Below are 23058 nucleotides of genomic sequence, written 5' to 3'. Positions count from 1 at the left end.
CTGTAGTAAGTGTTTGTAGCTCCAGGAACTTTGGATCTGAATTGAGGAGCTGGAGTCCAAGCTGTAGACATTGCACCACATCAGGGAGGAGAAAAGTTACCTGGAAACTTTGCTCCAGGAGGCGGTCACACCCCACAGATTAGGTAATTACAATTTGGTCTGTGATCAAGGACAGGAGGGTGTGACTGCAGCTGAGGCAGGTTTGGGGACCCAGGAGGTAACGTTCGAGGATCCTCGGCCCCTGCAATTATCCAACAGTTACGAGGTTCTTGGAAGCTGTGTGCACAAGTGCTAGGACTGCAGGGAGGATGAACAAGCTGACCACAGCACCATGGTACAGGGAGGCATTCAAGTGGGGGGACGAAGTAAGAACATAGTAGTGGTAGGGGACAGTATAATTAGGGGGATAGTTACTGTTCTCTGCATGAGTCCTGAAGGCTGTGTTGTCTGCTCGGTGCCAGGGTTAAGGACATCTCCTCAGGGCTGGAGAGGAATTTGGAATGGGATGGGAGGGATCCAGTTGGCGTCATCCACGTTGGTACCAATGACATTGATAGAAGTAGAAAGGAGGTTCTGCTGAAATAATTTGAACAGTTAGGAGCTAAATTATAAAGCAGAACCTTCAAGGTAATAATCTCAGGGTCACTACCTGAGCCAGGGGCAAACTGGCATAGGGTAAATAAAGTCAAGGAGTTAAATGCGTGGCTCAAAGATTGGTGTGGGAGGAATGGGCTTCAGTTCATGGGGCACTGGCATCAGCACTGGGGTAGAAGGGAGCTGCTGGGACTGGTGTCCAGGCAAATGGAATAACTAGGGTTGTAGAGACAGCTTTAAACTAAATAGAGGGGAGGAGGGTTCTGGAGGGGGGATACGTAGGCTTACAAAGCAAAAGGATGTGGCTGCATTGCAGGGCAGCTATTTAGGCAATAATACCCAGAGTGTGACAGGAAGGGACAGAGTGTACAAACATAAAAAAAATGCAGAAAATAGGGTCAAAGGCGGAAAAAAACGGTAAAAATGCAAAACTAATGGCTCTTTACTTAAATGCACATAGTATTCAGAACAAAATAAATGAATTAATGGCACAAATCGAGGTTAGTGGGTATGATCTTATAGCCATCACAGAGACGTGGTTATAAGGAAATCAAAGCTGGGAACAAAATATTGAGGGGTATTTAACTTTTAGAAAGGACAGTGTGGAAGGAAAGGGTGCTGGGATAGCTTTGGTAGTACGAGACAGAATAAATAAGATAGCAAAAAATGATCTTGGATTGGAAGATGTAGATTCCATATGGGTGGCGGTAAGAAATAACAAGGGGAAGATGACACTAGCGGGAGTAGTCTATAGGCCCTCTAACAGCTATACTGTCGGACAGAGAATAAGTCAGGAGATAGTGAGCGCATGTAAAAAAGCCAGTATATTAATCATGGCTGACTTTAATCTTCATGGATTGGGAAAATCAAATTGGCAGAGGTAGCCACGAGCAAGAATGCAAAGAATATATTCAGGGCAGTTTCCTAGAACAATATGTTTTGGATCAAACCAGGAATCAGGCAATTTTGGATCTGGTAATGTGTAATGAGGCAGGTTTAACAAATTATCTCAGAGTAAAAGATCTCACTCTCTTCTCACGAGTTCAGCTCTTTTGTTCATATTTGAACCAAGGCTGTAATGAGGTCAGGAGCTGAGTGGCTCTGGCAGAACCCAAACTGGGCATCAGTGGGCAGGTTATTGCTAAGCAAATGCCGCTTGAAAGCACTGTTGATGACCCCTTCCACCCCTTTACTGATGATCGAGAGTAGACTGAAGGGGCAGTAATTGGTCGGGTTGGATTTGTCCTGGTTTTTGTGTACAGGACATACCTGGGCAATTTTCCACATAGCCGGGTAGATGCCAGTGTTGTGCTGTACTGGAACAGCTTGGCTAGGGGCACGGCAAGTTCTGGAGCACGAGTCTTTAGTACTAACGACGGAATATTGTCAGGGCTTATAGCCTTTGCAGTATCCAGTGCTTTCAACCATTTCTTGATATCACGTGGGAATCAAATTGGCTGAAGACTGGCATCTGTGATGCTGGGTACCTCTGGAGGAAAGTTTTTATATCAGAGAAAAATAAAGCTTCAAAGACATATGAAACAATAGAATTTACATATTAGAGAGAGAAACATATATAAAGGAGAATGAAAGGCTATGTAAGATTGAACAGGAGTTATTGAAACAGCCTTCAAGAAGCCTCCAGCCATTTGTGCATAAGTCTACTATGTAAAGTGACTGAAGTTGGGGAAAAGCTATTTGGAGTTCCGCTGTCAAGTAGGTACTGTGTTAACTTGCTGGTTTTGTTTTAAATCTAAAATCTATTTTGGACTGTTGACTTAAAGTGGGTGTGTAACTGGGAGTCAGGTTAATTAAGAATTTTAGGAGTTGTTATATTATTGTAGTCTCATGTATGTGCTTGAAATCTTTTGTTTTGTTAATAAATATTTTAATTTAATTTTTAAAAGTCTCTAAAGGTCTTAGTGGACTCATTACTTCTGAATTCAGTGCACACATCTTCTCGTAATAAATGCAAATTGCAAAACCATTGTGATAGTGCGAACAAGTTTCCCTCATGGATTTGGTCTGCCTGACACACATCATCTGCCACATCATAACATATATACTTAATGAGGCGGGGAGGGGACAATATGGCGTGAAAACCCACTATTGCAGCCAATGGGATAAACGCTGCTTTTCCCACCCACCCACCCCCGCCAATGCACTTAATGTGCAGAGGAGAAAATCCTGCCCATATTGTTCATAGCCCTAACTAAACCTTTAGAAAGTGAGTGAACCTGATCTATTGTACTTGCTCTCCAAACTAGGATCACTGAACAAGTTTGTCAAAATCTTGTGCCTACTGCATGATGGCATGGTTGGACATGTATGTGCTGTGGTGAGATGTCCAATGCCATTGCAGTAACCAGCAGAATAAAGCAAGGATGAGTCGAGGCTCTCCATCTCATCAATCCCTTCTTTGCTACAATGTTGAAGGAAGCCACCAGAGAAATGACTGCAGGCATCAACATTAGGTTAACTTCAAGGAAGCGCTTCAATCTGTGTGCCTCCACCAAAGTCAGAGAGGCAATAATTAAAGAGTTTCTACATGTGGATGATTGTGCCCTAGCTGCTCACAACAAGGTGGGCATCCAGACGATGGCAAACAGTATCTCGATTGGTGCCAAGCATTTTGGTCTCCAAATCAGTGTCTCCAAGACCGAGGTTATGTTTCAGCCATCACCAGGTGAACCAAATATAAATGTTGATGGCACCAGGCTCAAGATTGTAGAAAAATTTTCATACCTTCATAGTGTGTTCTACAGGGCTGCTCCTATTGATGAAGCAATCCATGCACACATCTGGAAAGCAAATTCTGCCTGCAGCCAACTTTATGATCATGTCTGGAAGCAGCATGGCATTAAGCTGAAAACTAAAATCAAACTTTACCAGGCCATAGTCCTGACCACCTTGCTATCAGGCACAGAATTCTGGGTCTGCTATAGGCCCAACATCAAAGCTTTGGAACACTCCTACCAAAGATACCTGAGGTCCATCATGAGAATTAAATGGCAGGACAGAACTACAAAGAGGTCCCTCATTGATCTGGACTCAACAGCACACAAAGCAATGTCCAAAAGTTCAACTTAGATGGCTGGCCATATCTCCCACATGGATGACTACAAAATCCCCAAGCAGATCTTCTATGGAGAACTTTCTCAGAGTAAACAACAGTGATCATTACAAATGATGCAAGGATACCCTAAAAAAACACAGCCTTACAAAACTCTTAGGAAAACACTGCATGTGGAGGTCAGCATTGAAACTTGGTTTGTCGTGTTTCAAGGAATAACGACATCAAACCAAGAAGAAGGCCAGAGGTAGCACAGCTGCAGAAGATCCCCTTAGCACCAGCAAGGACAACTACCAGTTCTGTGGACCTCCACGCTAATCCCACATTTTCATGACTCTTCAGTCACAAGAGGACTCACAGAAGACAATGAAATCAGTTACAGCTAAGATTTTTTTTTACCTACTTTCATGGCAATTGATGACAGTTTCAGGGCACCATCAACGATGCTAGCCTTCAATTCCAGATTTTTAAAATTAATTACATTTATTAATTGAATTTAAATTCTACCAGCAGCCGTGGTGGGATTTGAACCTGTGCCCCCAGAGAATTAGCCTGGGCCTCTGGATTACTAGTCCAGTGACATTACCACTATGGTACCACTCACCATCGCCCCATACTTGAATAACAAAGACCTACCACTACCTCAAGTTTATATTCCCCTCACTGACAGAGCCCCTAGTGAGATCAGCTAATGCAGTACAGACCGGAGACTGGAATCCTACAGGCCCTTAGAGCTCAGTACCAGAGGGGTGCAATTAATCAATAAGTCATTCACTCACCTGCTTTTACAATCTTTCCATTTTCCAGAAACACTACCATATCAGCCTTATCCAAAAACTCTGTCCGATGTGTACAAAGGATTACGGTCTTATCTTTCAAAATTCCCAAAATACACTTTTCCAAAAGGTGACTGGCCACATCTTTATCCACGGCAGCTAATGGGTCATCAAGAAGATACAGTTCCTTTTGCTGTGGGAGGCAATTATTCAGTTCTTGAATTAAAATTCTTCATTATATCCCTCTCCTCTACAGCCCCAAAATCTCACAGCAGAGGGATAAGTAAATTTATCAGGCCTGTGTTTAGAGTTGACTCCTAGAACATCAACCCCGCTTTACCTATCGGGTAAACTTCAACACTATGGGCTGAATTTTCCACTCCCGCCAATGGCGGGAATCGTGCTGGGTGGAAGAACTAAATTTGGCATGAGGGAAAAAGTCAGTTTTCCACTGGCAGGAAATTAGTTTGGAATTTTGTTCTCCTGACTTTCATTGCAGGTTAAAGGCAGGTCGAGTTACCTGCTGATCTATGTCGGGAACCACATTTGTATCTCGTGAATTCTCATTAAAAGGCCAACTTGCCAGAATTACATTCCCCCTCCAAATTAAGTGCCCCGCCACTGAGAATTTAGAACAGTCTGTTTCCTGACTGTATATAAGTGGCATGCATCTGGCAAGTTTCAATTCATCGACAACTTCAAGGTAAGTAGATGTTGCTTTCTCCTTCTCAGAGATCTCTCATAACTTCGCCCAAATGCTGTTAGGAAATGCTATGCCAAGGCTGGACAAGGAACAAGGGAGCTGGAAGGAAGGGGTGTAGGGTGCAAAGGTAGTGCGAAGGCTGGACAGGGGAGGTAGGAATGCAGGGGTAGGGTGGGGAGAATACCCAGGGAAACGTGGTGGTGGTGGTGGTGGGGGGGGGGTGGCGGTGTAGAGAGATCATGTCCGGGGAAGGGGGAAAGTGGGGGGTGGTGTCGACGGTGGGGTCCTGGGGGGGTGAGGGTGGAGAACTCAGGGTACTGCTGACGGGAGGGAACAATCACAGTCAGAGGGGGGAGTGGAATGCAGTAGGCTGGCAGGTCCAGGGTGAGAGTCTGGTAGGTGAAGGTCTAATCAGTTGGGTCATGAAAAAGGAGTGGCACGGACAACAGGAGGAGGCAGGATCATGCTGGGCATGGGGATGGTAATGGATGTCAGATCTGAGGGGAGGAAAGGCATGTGGAGGTAGATCGTGATCAGGTCCTTGGTAATGGAGGGGGGTTCAATGGTGCCAGAGCGAAGAGGAATGGTGATATTGGGTGGGTCTATGGTGATGGGGGCAGTTGGTGGGTGACAGAGGGAGGCTGGAATGTGTTGGATCAAATTTGAAAGGTCATCCACACTAAGTGGCCAACAGCCATGAAAGGGGCACCCTAATAATTATGAGGCAACTGGATGTCAAAGAAGCTCTTGTGAGTTCTCCTCTCTATGGTGAAGCTTGCATTGCAATAGGTTTGCTCCTGATTCATGGGTCTCTAACATCATGATCCCAGCAAGGTGTGGAGCTCCCATTCATTCAGTGTCATTTGCCATCGGCTGCGGACAGAGGCAGGGATGAATGGGGGATGGGAGGTGAAATGCCTCCAAGGGACACGGTTGGTGAAGGGCAGCCAACTTAGGACTCCAAACCTCCATCCTTCCTGGTGAACGGTCATGGCTGACAAGGGATCATGCAGTTAATCTTTCAATGCTGCCAAGGCAATAGTCTCTCTATAGAGTCTCAAAGGTAATGGAGACAAGCAGAAAAGTGTCGTGTGAGGCTTCTTGCACATGGCTCTCATCACCCTGGTCAAAGAACAATGTCTCCATACGGATTCAGGTATGAACGGGAGGAGCACCCTCTCTGGTCCTCCAGGATATCATTTAACTGAAGAGGTATGCCATGTCTAGATGGGAGGTCAGGTGAAGGGCTTAGCACTTGCCTGCTGGCTTTGAGATGGAGGTAAACCTGTCATGGATATGCTTACTAAATGTATCACTTCAATTCATTCACACATCCACTGAGGCTTTGAATGTGTGGGGCTGCAGGCAACCGTGCCTTGGTAATGGCTCTCATCCAGATGAGGAGAGCCCATCGCCATTTGGCACAGGGCCATCAGGAGAAAGGGCCTGGCAGCAAGGACAGCAGGATCTCTATAAGGTCAAGAGGCTGGTGAACATTGCCCACTGCAACACTGAGCATTGGCCTGACCATGGGCGTAATGCCAACGGCACTCTTACCTAGTGATGAGCAAAAGGCAATGCCAGAGTCACCCTCGTATGTCCCAGGATGTGATTGCTCACATCTGCCAGCTCCTCCAGAATGAGCTACAACTCCGAGGACTCAGGAGCAGTGCGGAACTCCTCGCCTACAATGAGTGAATGTCTTTCTGGGTGCCCTTTAAATATGGTGCCAGGGCCTTCGACCCCATGATGTAATGGCAGGACGGGCGACTTCCTATCTGCCCCACCATGAGATTTGTCAAGCTCCTCACAGATGCATAATCAATGAGCTGAAAAATGGAAGATCGCACATATTCACCCGCCCCACCTTCCAGCAGAAATCGCACTGACTTTCCCGCCCAACACTGGGTTTAGACCCCAGTGGAAGATTCCACCCTATGTTTACTGTCAGGAACACCAAAACCCTCCTAAGGAGGTAGCTGCCCTGGATGACTCCACACAAAACAGAAAGCCACTTTGACACTTGGTTCAAGTCTGCTTGACAGGGTGATGAAAAAAGCTTCAGTTATGGTATTCAAGAGGGAAATTAGATAAAAACTTGAAGGAAAAAAATGCAGAGATCTGGGAAAAGACCCAAGAAGTGAAAATACCTGAATGACTCTTCAACACAGACGGCATAGACTGTAATACTCTATATCCTGATTAAAACGTTTAAAATGATTAAAGGATCTGATAGGGTCGAGCAAAACTATTTTGTTTTGTAGGAAAAACAAAAACAAGGACAACAGGGCACAATCTTAAAATTAAAGCTAGGTTGTTCAGTGTTGTCAGGAAGCATTTCTTCACAAAAAGGGTATAGGAAAGCTGGAACATTCCCCCTCAAAAAATGTTTCATCCAGGTTCAGTGGAAAATTCAAAACTGAGGCAGAGTTTTGTTAGGAAAAGGCATTAAGGGGTCTAGATTAAAGATCAATGGAGTTGAGGTACAGGTCAGCCAGGATCTAACTGAAAGGCAAAACAGGCTCAAAGGGCTGAATGGCCTACTCTGTTCCTATTGTTTGTGAGTGCATTCATCTCAGTTGCTCCCAGTTCTAAGTGAAGTCCTGCCATCTTTCGCTCCCCGGACTAATCTGTGTGGGCGGGCCTCCCCTCTCCCAGCTTTCACAAGTGCACAAGCAAGGTTTCTCATCCCTCATGGCTCCACAATATGAAAAAGTTAGATATTCTGGTCCATTAGCAACCTCTATACAATCCCAGATCACCCCTTCCCTTTAGCTATAAATCCTTGAAACCTTATGGAATAACCAAAATTACCATGTAAACAGCTCTGGCTAAGGCGACACGGGCTTTTTGTCCACCACTGAGGGTCACTCCGCTCTCACCAACTTCTGTCTGGTCACCATTCGGCAGAACCTAGATCCAGGTAAAAGCAGAATTGAAATTTCTCTTGTCAGCTCTAGATCATTGTAATTCACATCTTTAAATAAAGCCAGCATTTGGTGATCCAATAGCACCTTCCACACCTGCAACCTCTGTCGCCTTGAACAACAAGGGCAGCAGATGCATAGAATCTGCAATTTCCCCTCCAAGTCATACATCATCCTGACAAAAAAGCAAAATACTGCAAATGCTGGAAATTTGAACTAAAAACAGAAAATGCTGGAAATACTCAGTATGTCTGGCAGCACCTGTGAAGAGAAAAACAGTAATACATCATCCTGACTTGGAAATATATTGTTGCTACTTCATTGTCCAAGTCAAAATCTTAGAACCCGCTCTCTGACAGTGCTGTGGGTGGACTACAGTAGTTTAAGAAGGCAGCTTACACCCACCTTTTCAAGGACAATTAGGGATGGACAATAAATTCTGCTGTTGTCAGTGACACACACATCCCAAGACTGAATTAAAAATGCAATTAAATTTATGGGGGTATAATGAAATTTTACGATCAGGAATAGATTATAAGGCCCAGGAAGCCAGACCTTTTTCTGACGAATCTTAACCATCCAAATCTCAACCCCTTCTCTTCAATTGCCTTTTGACATCTGTAACAAATATGCAGACTTTTGCTTATACCAAATTGCTTTGAAATGCTTGTCATAAATTCATGAATTAGCTGGTGGTTGATCCATTTTGAACATCTAGGAACCAGGTAAAGTTATAAAATTACCAAGCATCATCTGTTTGGAGTGTAATATCCTGGAACATGACTGTTTCCAAGTTTCCGCCTACAAGCATCCAAAAGCAATCTTTGGGAGACAGGGTGGAATTTTGCACAGCTTATCTGCTTTGCACTGCATTGGAGTGCTGTGCTTGGCTGCAGTAGAGAGCTTCAGTTGGAGCTTGGTGACTTAGGGAGTTTAAGGGTTAAATTAAGCGTTAAATTTTATCTAAGGTCTAGTCTATCTTTAACTTAGCTAGTCACTAAAAGTTGTTGTTAGGTTTGGAAGAAGGTGAATTTTAATCCAAACTTAAAATGGTGCTCATACAGGCTCTGCTTGCAGCTACAACTAGCTAATTAGATAACTGGCTTAATCAGGTTTTCAGAAGCTAGGTTCAGAGAGTATAAAAGTAGACTATCTTATAGTGCAGACAAAGTCAGTACTGGAGCGTTGTGTTTGGCTGCAGTAGAGAGCTTCAATTGGAGTTTGGTGACTAAGGGAGTTCAGTGAGAAGGGAGGAGGTTCTCCTTTCTTTTTCTACCTTTGCTCACAAAGTAGAGCAGCAGCCATGATAAGTAGTAATGGTGAGTAAATTAGAAAAGTGCAATATTTTTAAAGTTCCTATATTGGATTTAACTGTGAGGCGCCAGGAATAAGGGAAATTTAAGAGCCAATATAATAAAGTAATATAAATAATCCAAAGTAGAATAAAGTTAACATAAGGAAAATAGAATGAAGACATGGCAGGGCAGCTCAGTCAATACGTGTCCTGTAAAATGTGTGAAGTCATGGACACTACTGGTGTCCTAAACAACCACATGTGCAGGAAGTGCTGTCAGCTGCAGAAACTTGAGCTCCGGGTTTCAGAGCTCGAGCAGGGGCTGGAGTTACTGTGGTGCATCCGCGAGGCTGAGAGCTACATGAATAGCACGTTCAGAGAGGTGGTCACACTGCGGCTTAAGGACCTGGAGACAGAGAGGGAATGGGTTACCACCAGGCAGTCCAAGAGAAGTAGGCAGATAATGCAGGAGTCACAAATCGGTTCTCCGTTTTGGAAGCTGGTGAGGGTGCTGGTTCCTCAGAAGAGTGCAGTCAGAGCCAAGTTTGTGGCACCACAAGCAGCTCAGCTGTACAGGAGGGGAGGAAGAAGAAAGGAAGAGTTGTAGTGATAGGGGATTCATCGGTTAGGTGAACAGACAGGCGTTTCTGTGGCCGTAGACGTGACTCCAGGATGGTATGTTGTCTCCCTGGTGCCAGGGTCAAGGATGTCACAGAGCAGCTGCAGGACATTCTTCTGGGGGAGGGTGATCAGCCAGAGGTCGTGGTTCACATTGATATCAATAACTTAGTTAGGAAGGGGATGTGATCCTCAAATCAGAGTTTAGAGAGCTAGGTAGAAAATTAGCAAGCAGGACCTCCCAATGTAGTCATCGCCGGATTGCTCCCAGTGCCATGTGTCAGTGAGTACAGAAATAGGAAGATAAGGCAGATGAATGCGTGGCTGGAAAGATGGAGCAGGAGGGAGGGCTTTAGATTCCTGGGACACTGGGACTGGCTCTGGGGGAGATGGCACCTGTACAAGCCAGATGGGTTGCACCTGAGCAGAGCTAGGACTGAGTTCCTTGCAGGGCATTTTGCTAGTGCTGTTGGGAGGGCTTTAAACTAACTCGGCAGAGGTGTGGGAACCTAGAAAAAATATTAGAGAAGAATACCAGGGTGCACAATTTACTGGGATGGACAGATAGCACTAGTATAGAGAATAGTAAGTTAATAGGTAAAGTCAGGGTAAGGGAGAAGGTAACAAAATCTAAATCAGGGTTATTATGTGTATATGTGAATGCACGGAGTATAGTGTATAGTAAATAAGATTGGGGAGTTACAGGCGCAGATTGCCAAGTGGAAATATAATATTGTGGCGATAACAGAGACCTGGCTCAAGGAAGGGCAGAACTGGGTGTTAAATATTCCCTGGTACAAAGTGTTCAGAAGAGATGGGAAAGGAGATGGGCTGGTGGTATTGGTTAAGGAGAGCATTGCAGTGCTGGAGAAAGAGGATGTCCCAGAGGGTTCAAGGACAGAATCAATTTGGCTAAAGCTAAGCAACAAAAAGTGTGCAATTAGATTGCTCGGTGTAGTCTGCAGACCGCCAAACATTAAGAAGGACGTAGAAGAACAAATCTGCAGGGAAATTACAGAGAAATGCAGGCATTATAGAGTAGTTATAATGGGGGACTTACCTGAACGTGTAAAGAGCGGAGAGGGGCAAAAGTTCCTAAGACTGTGTTCAGGAGAATTTTCTACAGCAGTATGTGTCCAATCCAACAAGAAAAGACGTACTGTTCAACCTGGTTCTTGGAAATGAGGTGAGCCAAGTGCATCAGGCGTCAGTGGGGGAACATTTAGGAGACAGTGATCCCTGTATTGTATGCTTTCGGATAATGATAGAAAAGGATGATAGGCAATCCAGAGTAAGAATAATTAACTGGACAAGAGCCGACTTCAATGGGGCAAGAACAGAGCTGGGCCAAATATACTGGAACGAAAGATTGGCAGGAAAAACTGTAGCTGAACAATGAGCTACCTTCAAAAAATAATTGGTCTGGGCACAGTCAAGGTATATTCCATCAAAAGGGAAAGATAGGACAAACAAATCCAGAGTTCCTTGGATGAAAAAGGAGATTGAAATTAAGATAAAGAAGAAAAAGTGTGCTCAGGCAGGTGTCGGGTAGAAATACAATTGAGAACCAAGAGGAATACAGAAGGTCCAGGGGAGAGGTGAAAAAGCATATTAGAGAAGTGAACAGGGATTGAGAAAAAACTGGCAGCCAACATAAAGGGGAATCCCAAAGTCTTCTATAGGCATATAAATAGTAAAAGGGTGGTAAAAGGAGGAGTAGGGCCAATTAGGGACCTAAAATGGAACTTACATTTGGACAAAGGGGCCATGACTCAGGTATTAAATGAATACTTTGCATCTATCTTTACCAAGGAGGTAGATGATACCCAAGCCATGGTGACAGACGAGGAAGCTCTGTCACTTAAAGGGTTCAAAATTGATAAGGGGGAAGTGTTGAATAAACTGGTCAGTACTTAAAGTTGACAAGGCACCGGGACCGGATGAAATGCATTCAAGGATATTGAAGGAAGTGAGAGTAGAAATTGCAGGGGCACTGGCCATAATCTTTCAGTCTTCCCTAGACTCAGAGGAGGTGCCAGAGGACTGGAGAATTGGAAACATTACGTCCTTGTTCAAAAAAGGTTGTAAGGATAAGCCCAGCAATTACAGACCAGTCAATTGAACTTCAGTGGTGGGCAAGATTCTAGAAACAATTATTCAGGCTAGAATTAGTATTCATATGGAAAAATATGGGTTGATAAGGAAAAGCCAACATGAATTTCTAAAGGGGAATTAGTGTTTAACTAACTTGCTGGAGTTCTTTGAAGAGGTAACAGAAAAGGTCATTGAGGGTAATGCTGTTGATGTGGTGTACATGGACTTTGAAAAGGCATTTGACACAGTGCCACACAACAGACTTGTGAGAAAAGTTATTGCTCATGGAATAAAAGGGGACAGTAGCAACGTGGATACAAAATTGGCTGAAAAATAGCAAGCAGAGAGTAATGGTCAATGGATACTTTTCAGGCTGGAGGAAGGTTTGTAGTGGAGTTCCACAGGGACCCTTGCTGTTCCTGATATATATTAATGATCTAGATCTTGGTGTGCAGGGGACAACTTCAAAGTTTGAAGACGATACGAAGCTTGGGAATATTGTGAACTCCGAGGAGGATGGTGTGGAGCTTCAAAAGGACATAGACAAGTTAGTGGAGTGGTCAGATAGGTGGCAGATAAAGTTCAATGTGGAGGAGTGTGAGGTGATGTATTTTGGTAGGAAGAATATGGACAGACAATATAAAATAAGGGGTGAAATTTTGAAGGGGGCGCAGGAGCAGAAAGACTTGGGTGTATATGTGCATAGATCATTGAAGGTGGCAGGAGAGGTGGAGAGAGCAGTTAATAAAGCATAAGTATCCTGGGCTTTATTAATAGGGGCATAGAGTATAAGAGCAAGGAGGTTATGCTGAATTTATATAAGGCACTAGTTAGGCCTCAGTTGGAATAGTGTGGACAGTTCTGGGTGCCACAGTATAGGAAGGATGTGAACATATTGGAGAGAGTGCAGAAGAGGTTTACAAGAATGGTTCCAGGGATGAGAAACTTCAGCTATGAGGATAGACTGGAGAGGCTGGGACTGTTCTCCTTGAAGAGAAGAAGGCTGAGAGGAGATTTGATAGAGATGTTCAAAACCATGACGGGGCTAGACAGAGAAGATAGGGAGAAGCTGTTCCCACTCATAAAAGGATCAAGAATGAGATGGCACAGATTTAAAGTGATCTGCAAAAGAAGCAAGTGTGATATGAGAAAAAACGTTTTCACACAACGAGCGGCTTGGGTCTGGAATGCACTGCCTGGAAGTGTGGTGGAGGCAGGCTCAATCGAGGCATGCAAGAGGACATTAGATGATTATTTGTTTCTATTCAATGTGCAAGGGCACGGGGAAAAGGCAGGACAATGGCACCATGTCATAATGTTCATTTGGAGAGCCAGTGCAGACATGATGGCCAGGACCGAATGGCCTCCTTCTGTGGCGTTAAAATTCTGTAATTCTGTTGTTGGCCAGAACAAGAGTTAGTATCTAGGGAGGATTATGCTCAAGACTGCACTGTTAAATGGATAAAGTGAGCACTAATGTACTTGACAGCCTTTTCTCATCCTCCTTTTGTCCATATGTAATTTTGTACAATCAGAAGATTAATACAGATGAGGAAAATGTGTTTCTGGATTTACACCTTTTGTGCTGCTCATTGTATGAGATACTTAGAAAAGATCAACTCACTAAAGCTCCTTTGAAAGCACCTACCAAACCTGTGACCTCAGCCACCTTACATCCTTCCAAATTGTGGTGACAAGAACAGGAAGCAAAGCTTGCGAAAGGTTCAACTTCTCTGTTTTTGTACTCAACACCCTAAGCAGAAACCAAAACTCCTCTGTGCATTGCAAACAATATGTCCTGCCAACTTCAAAGATCTATGGAAATGAACCGCTAGGTCTCTGTGCACCTGAATACTCTTTGCAACGGTGCCATTAAGTCTCTCGTGCCTGTCACTCTCCATTCTGCCAAAATTCATCACCTCACACTTCTCTGTATTAAATTCCATCTGCTGCTCATCTGCCTTTCTGCTAGCCTATGTCCAATGACAGTCGGTTGGTGTCATCCTCACTGTTAGCCACAAGTTTGGTATCAACAAATTTTGAAAATTTATTCTCTATTCCAATATCCAAATAATTGATGAATATCAAAAAAAGCAGTAGTCCTAGCACTGACCCTTGGGGAACACCACTGTTGACCATCCTAAAGTCTGAAAAACAATTATTAATCATGACTCACTGCTTCCTGTCCTTAAGCCAATTTCTTACCCAAGCTGACTCTGACCCCTTTATCACCTGAACCACAATTTGTTAACTAGACTCTTATGTGGTACTGAGTGAAATTCTTTCTTAAAATCCATGTCGACAACATCCATCACATTCTCATCAACCTTCTGTTACGTCATCAAAAAATTCAATTAGTCAAACAAAATCTACCTTTTACAAATCTGTGCTGGCTCTCCTTAATTAACTCAAACCTCTCCAAGTGCTTGTATATTCTTCCTCGATTATTGTTTCTAAAACTTTACTCATGACTGATGTTAAACTGACAGACCTACAGTTACCAGGTACGTCCTTACACCATTTCTTGAGTAAGAGTTTTACATTTGCAACTCTCAAATCCTCTGGAACCTCCCTGGTACCTAGGGAAGATTGGAAGATTATGGCAAGCCCTTCAGCTATCTCCACCCACACTTCCATTAGCATCCTCCAACAAGAGAGAATCTAAGCATCTCCCCTTGACATTCAATGGCATTACCATCGCCGAATTCCCCACGATCAACATCGTGGGAGTTACCATTGACCAGAAACTGAACTGGATGGTCAACTCCAGGAGGCAAAAGCAGCCTCATCTCTCCAGCCTGGGAGGCCATCGCTAAGCACAGTTAGCTACCGCACCCAAACATCATCCAGTGCAGGAAGAGGGTGAATGATCCATTTCACCAGGATGAGTCATCATTCAGCTCCCTCAAATATTAAACTATCATCATGGCATTATGCAATCCAAGGGCTACTCTCTTCAGGGGTCTCACACAGCTATTAGCAGGGGACATATATCACGTCTGAGTGTCTCATGTGTCTTTCACCTCACCACCAGCCCACCTATCATGCTGCGCACATTCCATCCTCGGGACATGCAACTTACCCAACCTCAGCTCCATCCCTTCTCCTCACATTCCTTTCTGTTGTCTGCATCAGGGAAAGAGTGCAGACCGTGGGAGTGACCCTCATGGAATTCAAGATCGCTGGGGAAGATTGCTGCTGTGGGAAGGGGAGATCCGATTGTCTCAGCAGCCTAAGATGGATCAAACCTCCATCAGTTCATCACATCACAGTAAGTGACATTTTTTTTAATTCATTCATGCCATGTGGGCATTGCTGGCTAGACCAGCATGTATTGCCCTTGTTCAGGGGGCAGTTAGGAGTTAACCACATATGAAGTCACACGTGGGCCAGACCAGGGCCAACTGGGTAAGGATGACGAGTTTCTTTCCTTCAAGGGGATTAGTGAACCAGATGGGCTTTTAAACAATCGACACCTCATGGTCATCATTAGACGTCTAATTCCAGATTTTTTTTTTAAATTCAAGTTTCACCATCTGCTGTGGTGGAATTCGAACCCAGGTCCCCAGGGCATTACCCTAGATCTCTGATTTACTAGTCCAGCGACAATACCACTACGCCATCATCTCCCCACACATGTAATCTGCATGCTCATCAAATAAAACTCTCTCCTCTCTCTTATAGGCACCAGCACATTGAGGCCCAAAAGGCCACCCAGCATGTGCCAGCCCCCAGACCATGTCCGAAGCTGAGGAGGATCCGTCACAGCACTCAGGCGAACCCCCCCACCAGCGCACAAACACACACCTCGGTGGGGCATACTTCTAGATTAGGCTCAAGCTGACTTTCTGAAGAACACCTCACAGACACGTCTTCACAGCAGTCGGAGGCAGGGACAGCCCAGGTCTTCGGCACTCAGGACTGCTGGAGACCAGCCAATGGATCAGCCCGAGTCAAATGATGACCCTCTGCAAGTGGCCATCAACTCAATGTTAGAGATGCAACAATTGGCGGTGGAACATCAGACGGAGATTCGGCAGTCACTCAGCAGACTAGAGCGAAGGATGGAGTCTGTCCATGTTCCGTCTGATGTCATGGCCCTGACATGCAAGCACCTCAAGGTCACCATGGGAAGGTTGGCGACCACCACAGAGACCTTGATCCAGCAGGTTTTGCCTGATTTGCACTCGGCCCCGGACTCCATGGTCACACATCATGGTGGGCATCATCAACGTGTAGGCGAAATGGGGTCAAGGTAGATTGATATGCATCTTCACCTCAAGGAGTCCGGGTGGGACGCTTGGGCACCCAAAGAGAGGATGATCATCAGCCAGACACCTGGGTGGGGACTCATCTCAGGACACTCCAAGGGTATCCAGCCATTCAGAATCCCCTCTGCCTGTGACTCCATCCACTCCATCTGCACAAGCCGAAGAGGGTGCAACTGCCTCTGAGCAGGAAAGCCTTATCAGGCTGGAGCCCTTTAGGCCTCAAGCCACCAGAGGGCGTCTGCCAAGGTCATCACAAACATCAGGACGGAGCAGTCAGCAGGCTGCCTACATCTCTGCTGCAAATGTCAGGGCAGCACCCAGGTGTAGTGGTAAGGTTAGGGAACTTAAATATAGAAATCAATTTTAGGTCAGGGGTGTGCACTGTAAAAATATTGCACTTTTGTTAATACATTTGATGTTTAAGTGAATGGCGTGGTCAACTGAATGTGTTGTGATTATGAATCCTCTTATTTCGAGCATTAGCAATTCTCCCACTCAGTGATAGTCACCCTCTGTGAGATTCATATTCACATGGTGTCAACCTCGTTGAAAATAGTTTCCTCATCCTTGTGTGATGTCAGGGAGATGTGTTAAAATCTTTATTGGAAATGTGTTCTCAATGAGCTAGTAACCTTTCTTCCTCTCGATACACCATTGTACGAGAACAGCTCAGCAGTCTTGAGGGATACGGCAGTTGTGTCTCCTCAGTGGTAGTGATAAAGGACAAGACATGAACAGGAGGAGGAAATTCCCAACCATGTCCTCATCTCAATAGTCGCTGCAACTTCTCATTTATGTAGTGACAATGATTTAATTCCGTTTTCGCAGCATTCTCGTTGTTGAGTGGACTCTCACTTCCCAGAGGAGTACCTGCAGGGTGTACCTCTGACCTTCTTGGAGATGATGGCCTGGTGAATCATGAGACTCAAAGGTGAAATTCTGAATGCTGAACTAGCTCTCGATGTAACAGGGTGGGCATCCCAAAAAATGCATTGGAATGGCATTAAGGGCCAGGAGAAATGTGACCATCTCCCCTTGCCTTCACTTTACTCCTCCTGGAATCTGGTAACAATTAAAATGGCACAGGCAGGTCTCCCAAGTCTTGCTTCCCTGATGGTGTTGTTGTGTTCAAACTGACCCTCATCACCCTCTTAAGGTTCCTGGGCCTCCTGCAGCCCAACCTCTGAAGATCTCTCATTCTCCTCCATTTCACCCTCTGACAAGGAATCAACCCATTGCAGTGCCAGGTTGTGAAGGGTACAACACATAGTGATGATGTGTGAAACCCAATTGGGAGTGTACTATAGAGCGCCACCTGAGCAGTCCAAACACCGGAAGCGTGTCTTCAGAATGCCAATGGTCTGCTCGATTAGGAACCGTGTGGAACTGTGTTGTACCTCTCCTCCCAAAGGCTCTGAGGGCGACACACCAGTTTCATCAGGCAGTATTTCAGTGGGAGCCCCTTATCCCCAAGCAGCCATCCCTGTAGATGATCAGGCGCTTTGAACATCTGAGGCACCTGGACGTGACTGAGGGTGTATGAGTCATGGCAACTCCAAGGATATTTGGCACAAACGTGCTTGTGATGATCACACACCAGTTGATGGAATAAAAGCACTTATGGTTGATAAACATTAGTGGCTGCTGCCATGGAGCCCTCAAAGCCACCTGGGTGCAGTCTATTGCACCCTCCACTCTTAGGAAGCCTGAGATAGCTGCAAAGCCATTGAATCTCAGCAGCTTAGCTATCTTCAAGTTTTTTTAATTACTCATTCATGGGATGGGGGTGTCACTGGCTCGGCCAGCATTTATTGCCCATCCCTAGTTCAGAGGGCATTGCTGTGGGTCTGGAGTCACGTGTAGGCCAGACCAGGTAAGGATGGCAGATTTCCTTCCCTAAGAGACATTAATGAACCAGATGGGTTTTTACAACAATCAACAATGGTTTCATGGTCATCATCTGCCTTGGTGGGATTTGAACCTGAGTCCCCAGAGCATTACCCTGGGTCTACAGATTACTAGTCCAGCGACAATACCACTTTGCCATCGCCGAGTGTAAACCTCACAGTGATGTGAGGAGGCCATCTGTGACCTCCCTGATGCATCGATGTGTCGTGGTCTGCGAGATACTGCACACGTCACCTGTGGATCCCTGGAATGATCTGCAGGCAGAGAAATTGAGCGTGGTGATCATCTTCAAGGCCACTGGCAGGGAGTAGCCTCCCACTCCACGGGGTGTTAGGTCCTTCCAAAGAAGGTGGCAGATGCAATCCACCAGAGCTCGGGACAAACGCAGGCCTGAGCGGCATTGTCTCTCACTCATTGCAAATAGGAGATTCTTCTTCAGTATATCCTAGGTCTGGCAAGTCACCTCTGTTGTCTGGGTCTCTCCTCCTTTCTCTCTAATCAGACTCCAGATACACTTGTGGTACCAGCGAGTTACTTCAGTCCAGCAATGCACTCCTCCCACATTACCTCAGACCCCAACCATTCAGAATCACTTTTACTCGCGATTTATAACTGTGTCATAACTCCAATAGAGCAAGATAGTTCTGCACTACTATTTCGAGACCAGCTTCAACACTTTCTCTCTCACTATCCACATCCCAGAAATGTACCTGGAACCTCATGATGTGACGGTAGAGCTCTCTCCTGTTATTCCCCAGCCTCCCCCACTAATACTGGATCCCATAGTTGTTGTGGTCAACATTCCTACCCTTGCCCCTGAGCCCATCATTGCTAACATGCCCATTTCCATGAGGACCTCACCCCTCCCCACCTAGAGGCTGTGTGCTTCATCGCCTACTGAGGAGGACCCCTTATTATGTTTTCCTCAAATACAGGCTGCAGATGCCTCCCAATAACCATAACCATTCCATCTGCAGCCCAGTGCACAGACAGGAAAGCCCATGGACAACGATTGTAAAACACCCTGCACACCAAGCTGTGCATTATCCTAATTGAGCACACAGCCCTTGCTCCTCCCTGGAATTGGGGTACAACATGCGTGCCATGCATAGCCCTGCTGCATGACCCACTGCACCCCATGACAGTCTCAGCTCTCTTACTCTTGGCTGAGAGTTCCACAGACCACAGAATGGTCTCTACTCTGACTCCTGACTATAAGCCCAAGGAGTGTCTCTACTCCCTGACTCCTGTCTACAGAGCCCCAGGACTGTCTGTACTCTCTGATTCCTGAGTGCAAGCCCCAGACCAAGAAGGTTGGCTTTCAGTGTTCCCCATTGCCCTCATGACTGAAGATGACTCTGACTCCCTTCCCAGCAACACCACCTCCCCCTTGAGTATCCATGCAACACATCCCTCTTGTGCCATACTAACATACACACCCACTTTCCTATTCCATAGTCTGTGTGCATCCCTATCTATTCATACATGTGGTATCCATCCACTCCTTGTTTGTCAGTGTTTCAGTTTCCCTTGTCGGGCTCCAGCTTCCCAATCGTCTGTCTCCCCTCTGCCTTCCATCGTTCCCCCTTCTCCTTCACCCCCTTGCAAAGCCTTCCTTCCTTCCCCCCCACCCTAATTGAAATGTTGGTCTCTGAATGCTCAGCCCTGTATGAGTACCAGTGCACAGTGCTGTCCTTCTGGACAAGGGTGGCACCCACCTGGGGCAAACCAACACTACAAGCCCCAGGCTGCAATATTGATCTCTGTCTGAAAGTTGAGCCCTGCCTGCGTACTGGTGCACACTGGCGTCCTTCTGGACTATGGAGGCAGCTACCTCCCCAGTTGTGTGGCATTCCAACAAGACCGGCACAGCACTGTAGCAGGAAGACTACGTATGTTGCACTCCTCAAAGTGGTGAGAGAAGTGAGGGCCGACCTGGGCACACCACTCTTTTTCATATGAGATTCAGACCAAGGCTTGGAAGGCGGCACGTTATTCCAGTGAGCAGCTGATTTAATGAGCATTCAGGAGGTGGTAATAAATGCTAATGGCATTCATACCAATAGGCAGTGGGATACCCGACCCGCCATCGGGAGAATTGCAAACTGTTTTCGTGTCGGCAGGATTCCAATTTTTTGGCTCCCAATAGATTCTCCGCTCCCGCCAGTCACAAAACCGGCCGTGGGCAGGATGGGAAAATTCTGCCCAGAATGCTGAAGGAGGTGGCTGGATAGCAGATACACTGGTGGTTATCTTTCAAAGTTCTATAGATTCTCGAAAGGTTCCTGCAAACTGGAAAGTAGCAAACGTAACCCCACAATTTATGAACGGTGGGAGAGAGAAAACAGAGAACTACGGCCTGTTAGTTTGACGTCAATGGTAGGGAAAATGTATTATAAAGGCCGTGAAAACTAGACACTTGGAAAATAATGACATGATTGGCCAGAGTCAAACATGGATCTATGAAAGGGAAGTCATGTTTGACAAACCTGTTGGAGTTTTTTGAGGATGTTACTTATGGTAAGGATAAAGGAGAACCTGTGGAGGTGGTGTATTTGGATTTCCAGAAGGTTTTCGATAAGGTCCCACAAAGTCAATGAAATTAGAACACGTGGGATACAGAACTTGAATATTGCTGGAAAAAAGAGATCTTTTGTCAAAGCTTTTTGTCTTTCTCGACAGGACAATTCGCAAGAAATACCAATGTCAGGGGAAACAACATATTAATACTGTATGAGAAGAGAGTGCAGATTGGTTGGCAAGTGCACTCCATGGCAATGCCTCTACCAATCAGATTATTTGGAATTCTCTACCCAGGGCAGTGGAAGTTCGATCACTGAGCATGTTCAAGTCAGAAATTGATAGGTTTCTGGATACTATTGACATCAAGGGATATGGAGATAGTGCAGGAAAGTGTGAAACAACCTTAAGAATTAGGAGCAAGAGTAGGCCACTCAGCCGCAAGAGCCTGCTCCACCATTCAATAAGATCTTGGCTAATCTGGATGTAACCTCGACTCCACATTCCCATCGACCTCTGATAACCTTTCACCCCCTTACTCATCAAGAATCTATGTAGCTCTGCTTTAAAAATGGACAATCCCTTATTTTTAAACAATAACCCTAGTTCTAGATTCTCCCACAAGAGGAAACATCCTTTCTACATCAGATCTTATGTGTTTCAATCAAGTAACCTCTTACTCTTCTAAACTCCAGCAGATACATGCTGAGCCTGTCCAAACATCTGTCCATTCCAGGTATTAGTCTAGTAAACCTTCTCTCATGACACGGAAGTAGATGATCAGCCATGATCTAATTGAATGGCAGAGCAGGTTCGACAGGCCAAATAGCCTACTCCTGCTCCTATGTATGTAAGTACCATCCATGAAAAAGCAGCCCCCTTGATTGGCACCCCATCCACCACCTTCAACATTAACTCACTCCACCACCGATGCACAATGGCAGCAGTGTGGACCATCTACAAGATGAACTGCAGGAACTCACCAAGGCTCCTTCGACAGCGCCTTCCAAACCTATGACCGCTATCTTCGAGAAGGACAAGGGCAGCAGATACATGGGAACAACACCACAAGCAAATTCCCCTCTAAGCCACACACCATCCTGACTTGGAAAAATATCACCATTCCTTCACTGTCACTGGGTCAAAATCCTGGAACTCCCTTCCTAACAGCACCGTGCGTGTACCTACACCACATGGACTGCAATGATTCACTGCAACCTGCTCAAGGGCAATTAGGGAAGGGCAAAAATGAATTTACTTATTTATTTATTTCCATGAGCGGATAAAAATCTGGATTGCAAGCCAAATTGCCATCACTTTGATGGTGGGGCAGCGATGGGAATTGGGCAGAGGGGTCTATGTTGAGGATTTTCTAGTGAGTGCTGCCCTTCACATTGTATCCACAAGTGAAATTTTCACTACAGATTTAGAAAGGGAGCATTTCAGTAAATTGCAGTAAAATTACTTCTATCAGTTGAATCTGGATCATTACATTTTGAATTACTCTTTGCATTGCATAAATTATAAATATAAATTATAGATTCCATACATTAAGATCCTCTGAGAGTGCACAAGCCTCGATCGCTTCTTGGTAGCGCTTGGCGTGATATTTAGTTCCAAAAAGTATATTCTCCCGGACAGTGGTAAACTGAATCCAGGGCTCTTGAGCTGCCAGGCCAAAACCTTCCTTTTGCGTTGAGACATACACTTCTCCATCACGCCTACAGAGAGTAAGGGAAGAGAAAAACCAAACACTCAGTATGGAATATAAATGCATTCTACAGCTCCAAAAATCTCATACAGCACAGAAACCTGGCAAAGATCGTATAGTTTAAATGGGAAACATCCAAAGATAAAGACTCACTCAGAGATTGAGTCAATATCAACCATACAGAAAAGGGAGATCCAGGGTTGAATTATTGGTGGGAAAAATGATCAGCACCAGAGGCCAACCTGGGGCTGGGGTGAAGAGAGGAAAGGTTTTCACAGACCAATTGCTGACTTGGTGATTTAATATTAAGGAAGGGTAGGATTGGGTTTTGTTGTGAGGCACCTTATGGTTGAATAACCTGCCAATACTCCATGTCTAGACTCACATTTAAAGAGTGGATCCTTTGCTGAGGTACCAGAGAGTGAGGTACTCATGAAAGTGCACTTCAGTAAAATTCAACACTTTATGGAGTGGGAAGCTGGAGAGAAAATTGATCAAGAAAATAAACATTTTTGTAAGGGAAACCTTTTTGAAGGCGACTGAGAGAATAGCAGCGCTGATTCCACTTT

General features: G+C 45.3%; 1 protein-coding gene across 2 annotated transcripts in view; it reads right to left on the bottom strand.

The window, feature by feature from the left end:
- The window catches only part of abcc10 (ATP-binding cassette, sub-family C (CFTR/MRP), member 10), a 310704-nt gene that overhangs the window by 139023 nt on the left and 148623 nt on the right, over positions 1–23058 (bottom strand). For both annotated transcript variants that reach the window (XM_041187839.1, XM_041187840.1), the window contains 3 exons: positions 22328–22499; positions 7961–8059; positions 4447–4636 (listed from right to left, as the gene is read on the bottom strand). In XM_041187839.1, the coding sequence (XP_041043773.1) occupies positions 4447–4636; positions 7961–8059; positions 22328–22499 (461 nt within the window). The remainder of the gene's footprint in view (positions 1–4446; positions 4637–7960; positions 8060–22327; positions 22500–23058) is intronic.

Source organism: Carcharodon carcharias, chromosome 5 (genome assembly GCF_017639515.1).
Source record: "Carcharodon carcharias isolate sCarCar2 chromosome 5, sCarCar2.pri, whole genome shotgun sequence".
NCBI classification, from domain to species: domain Eukaryota; kingdom Metazoa; phylum Chordata; class Chondrichthyes; order Lamniformes; family Lamnidae; genus Carcharodon; species Carcharodon carcharias.
The sequence above is the reverse complement of the archived record's forward strand: the minus strand, read 5'-3'. Positions and strand labels throughout refer to the sequence as shown.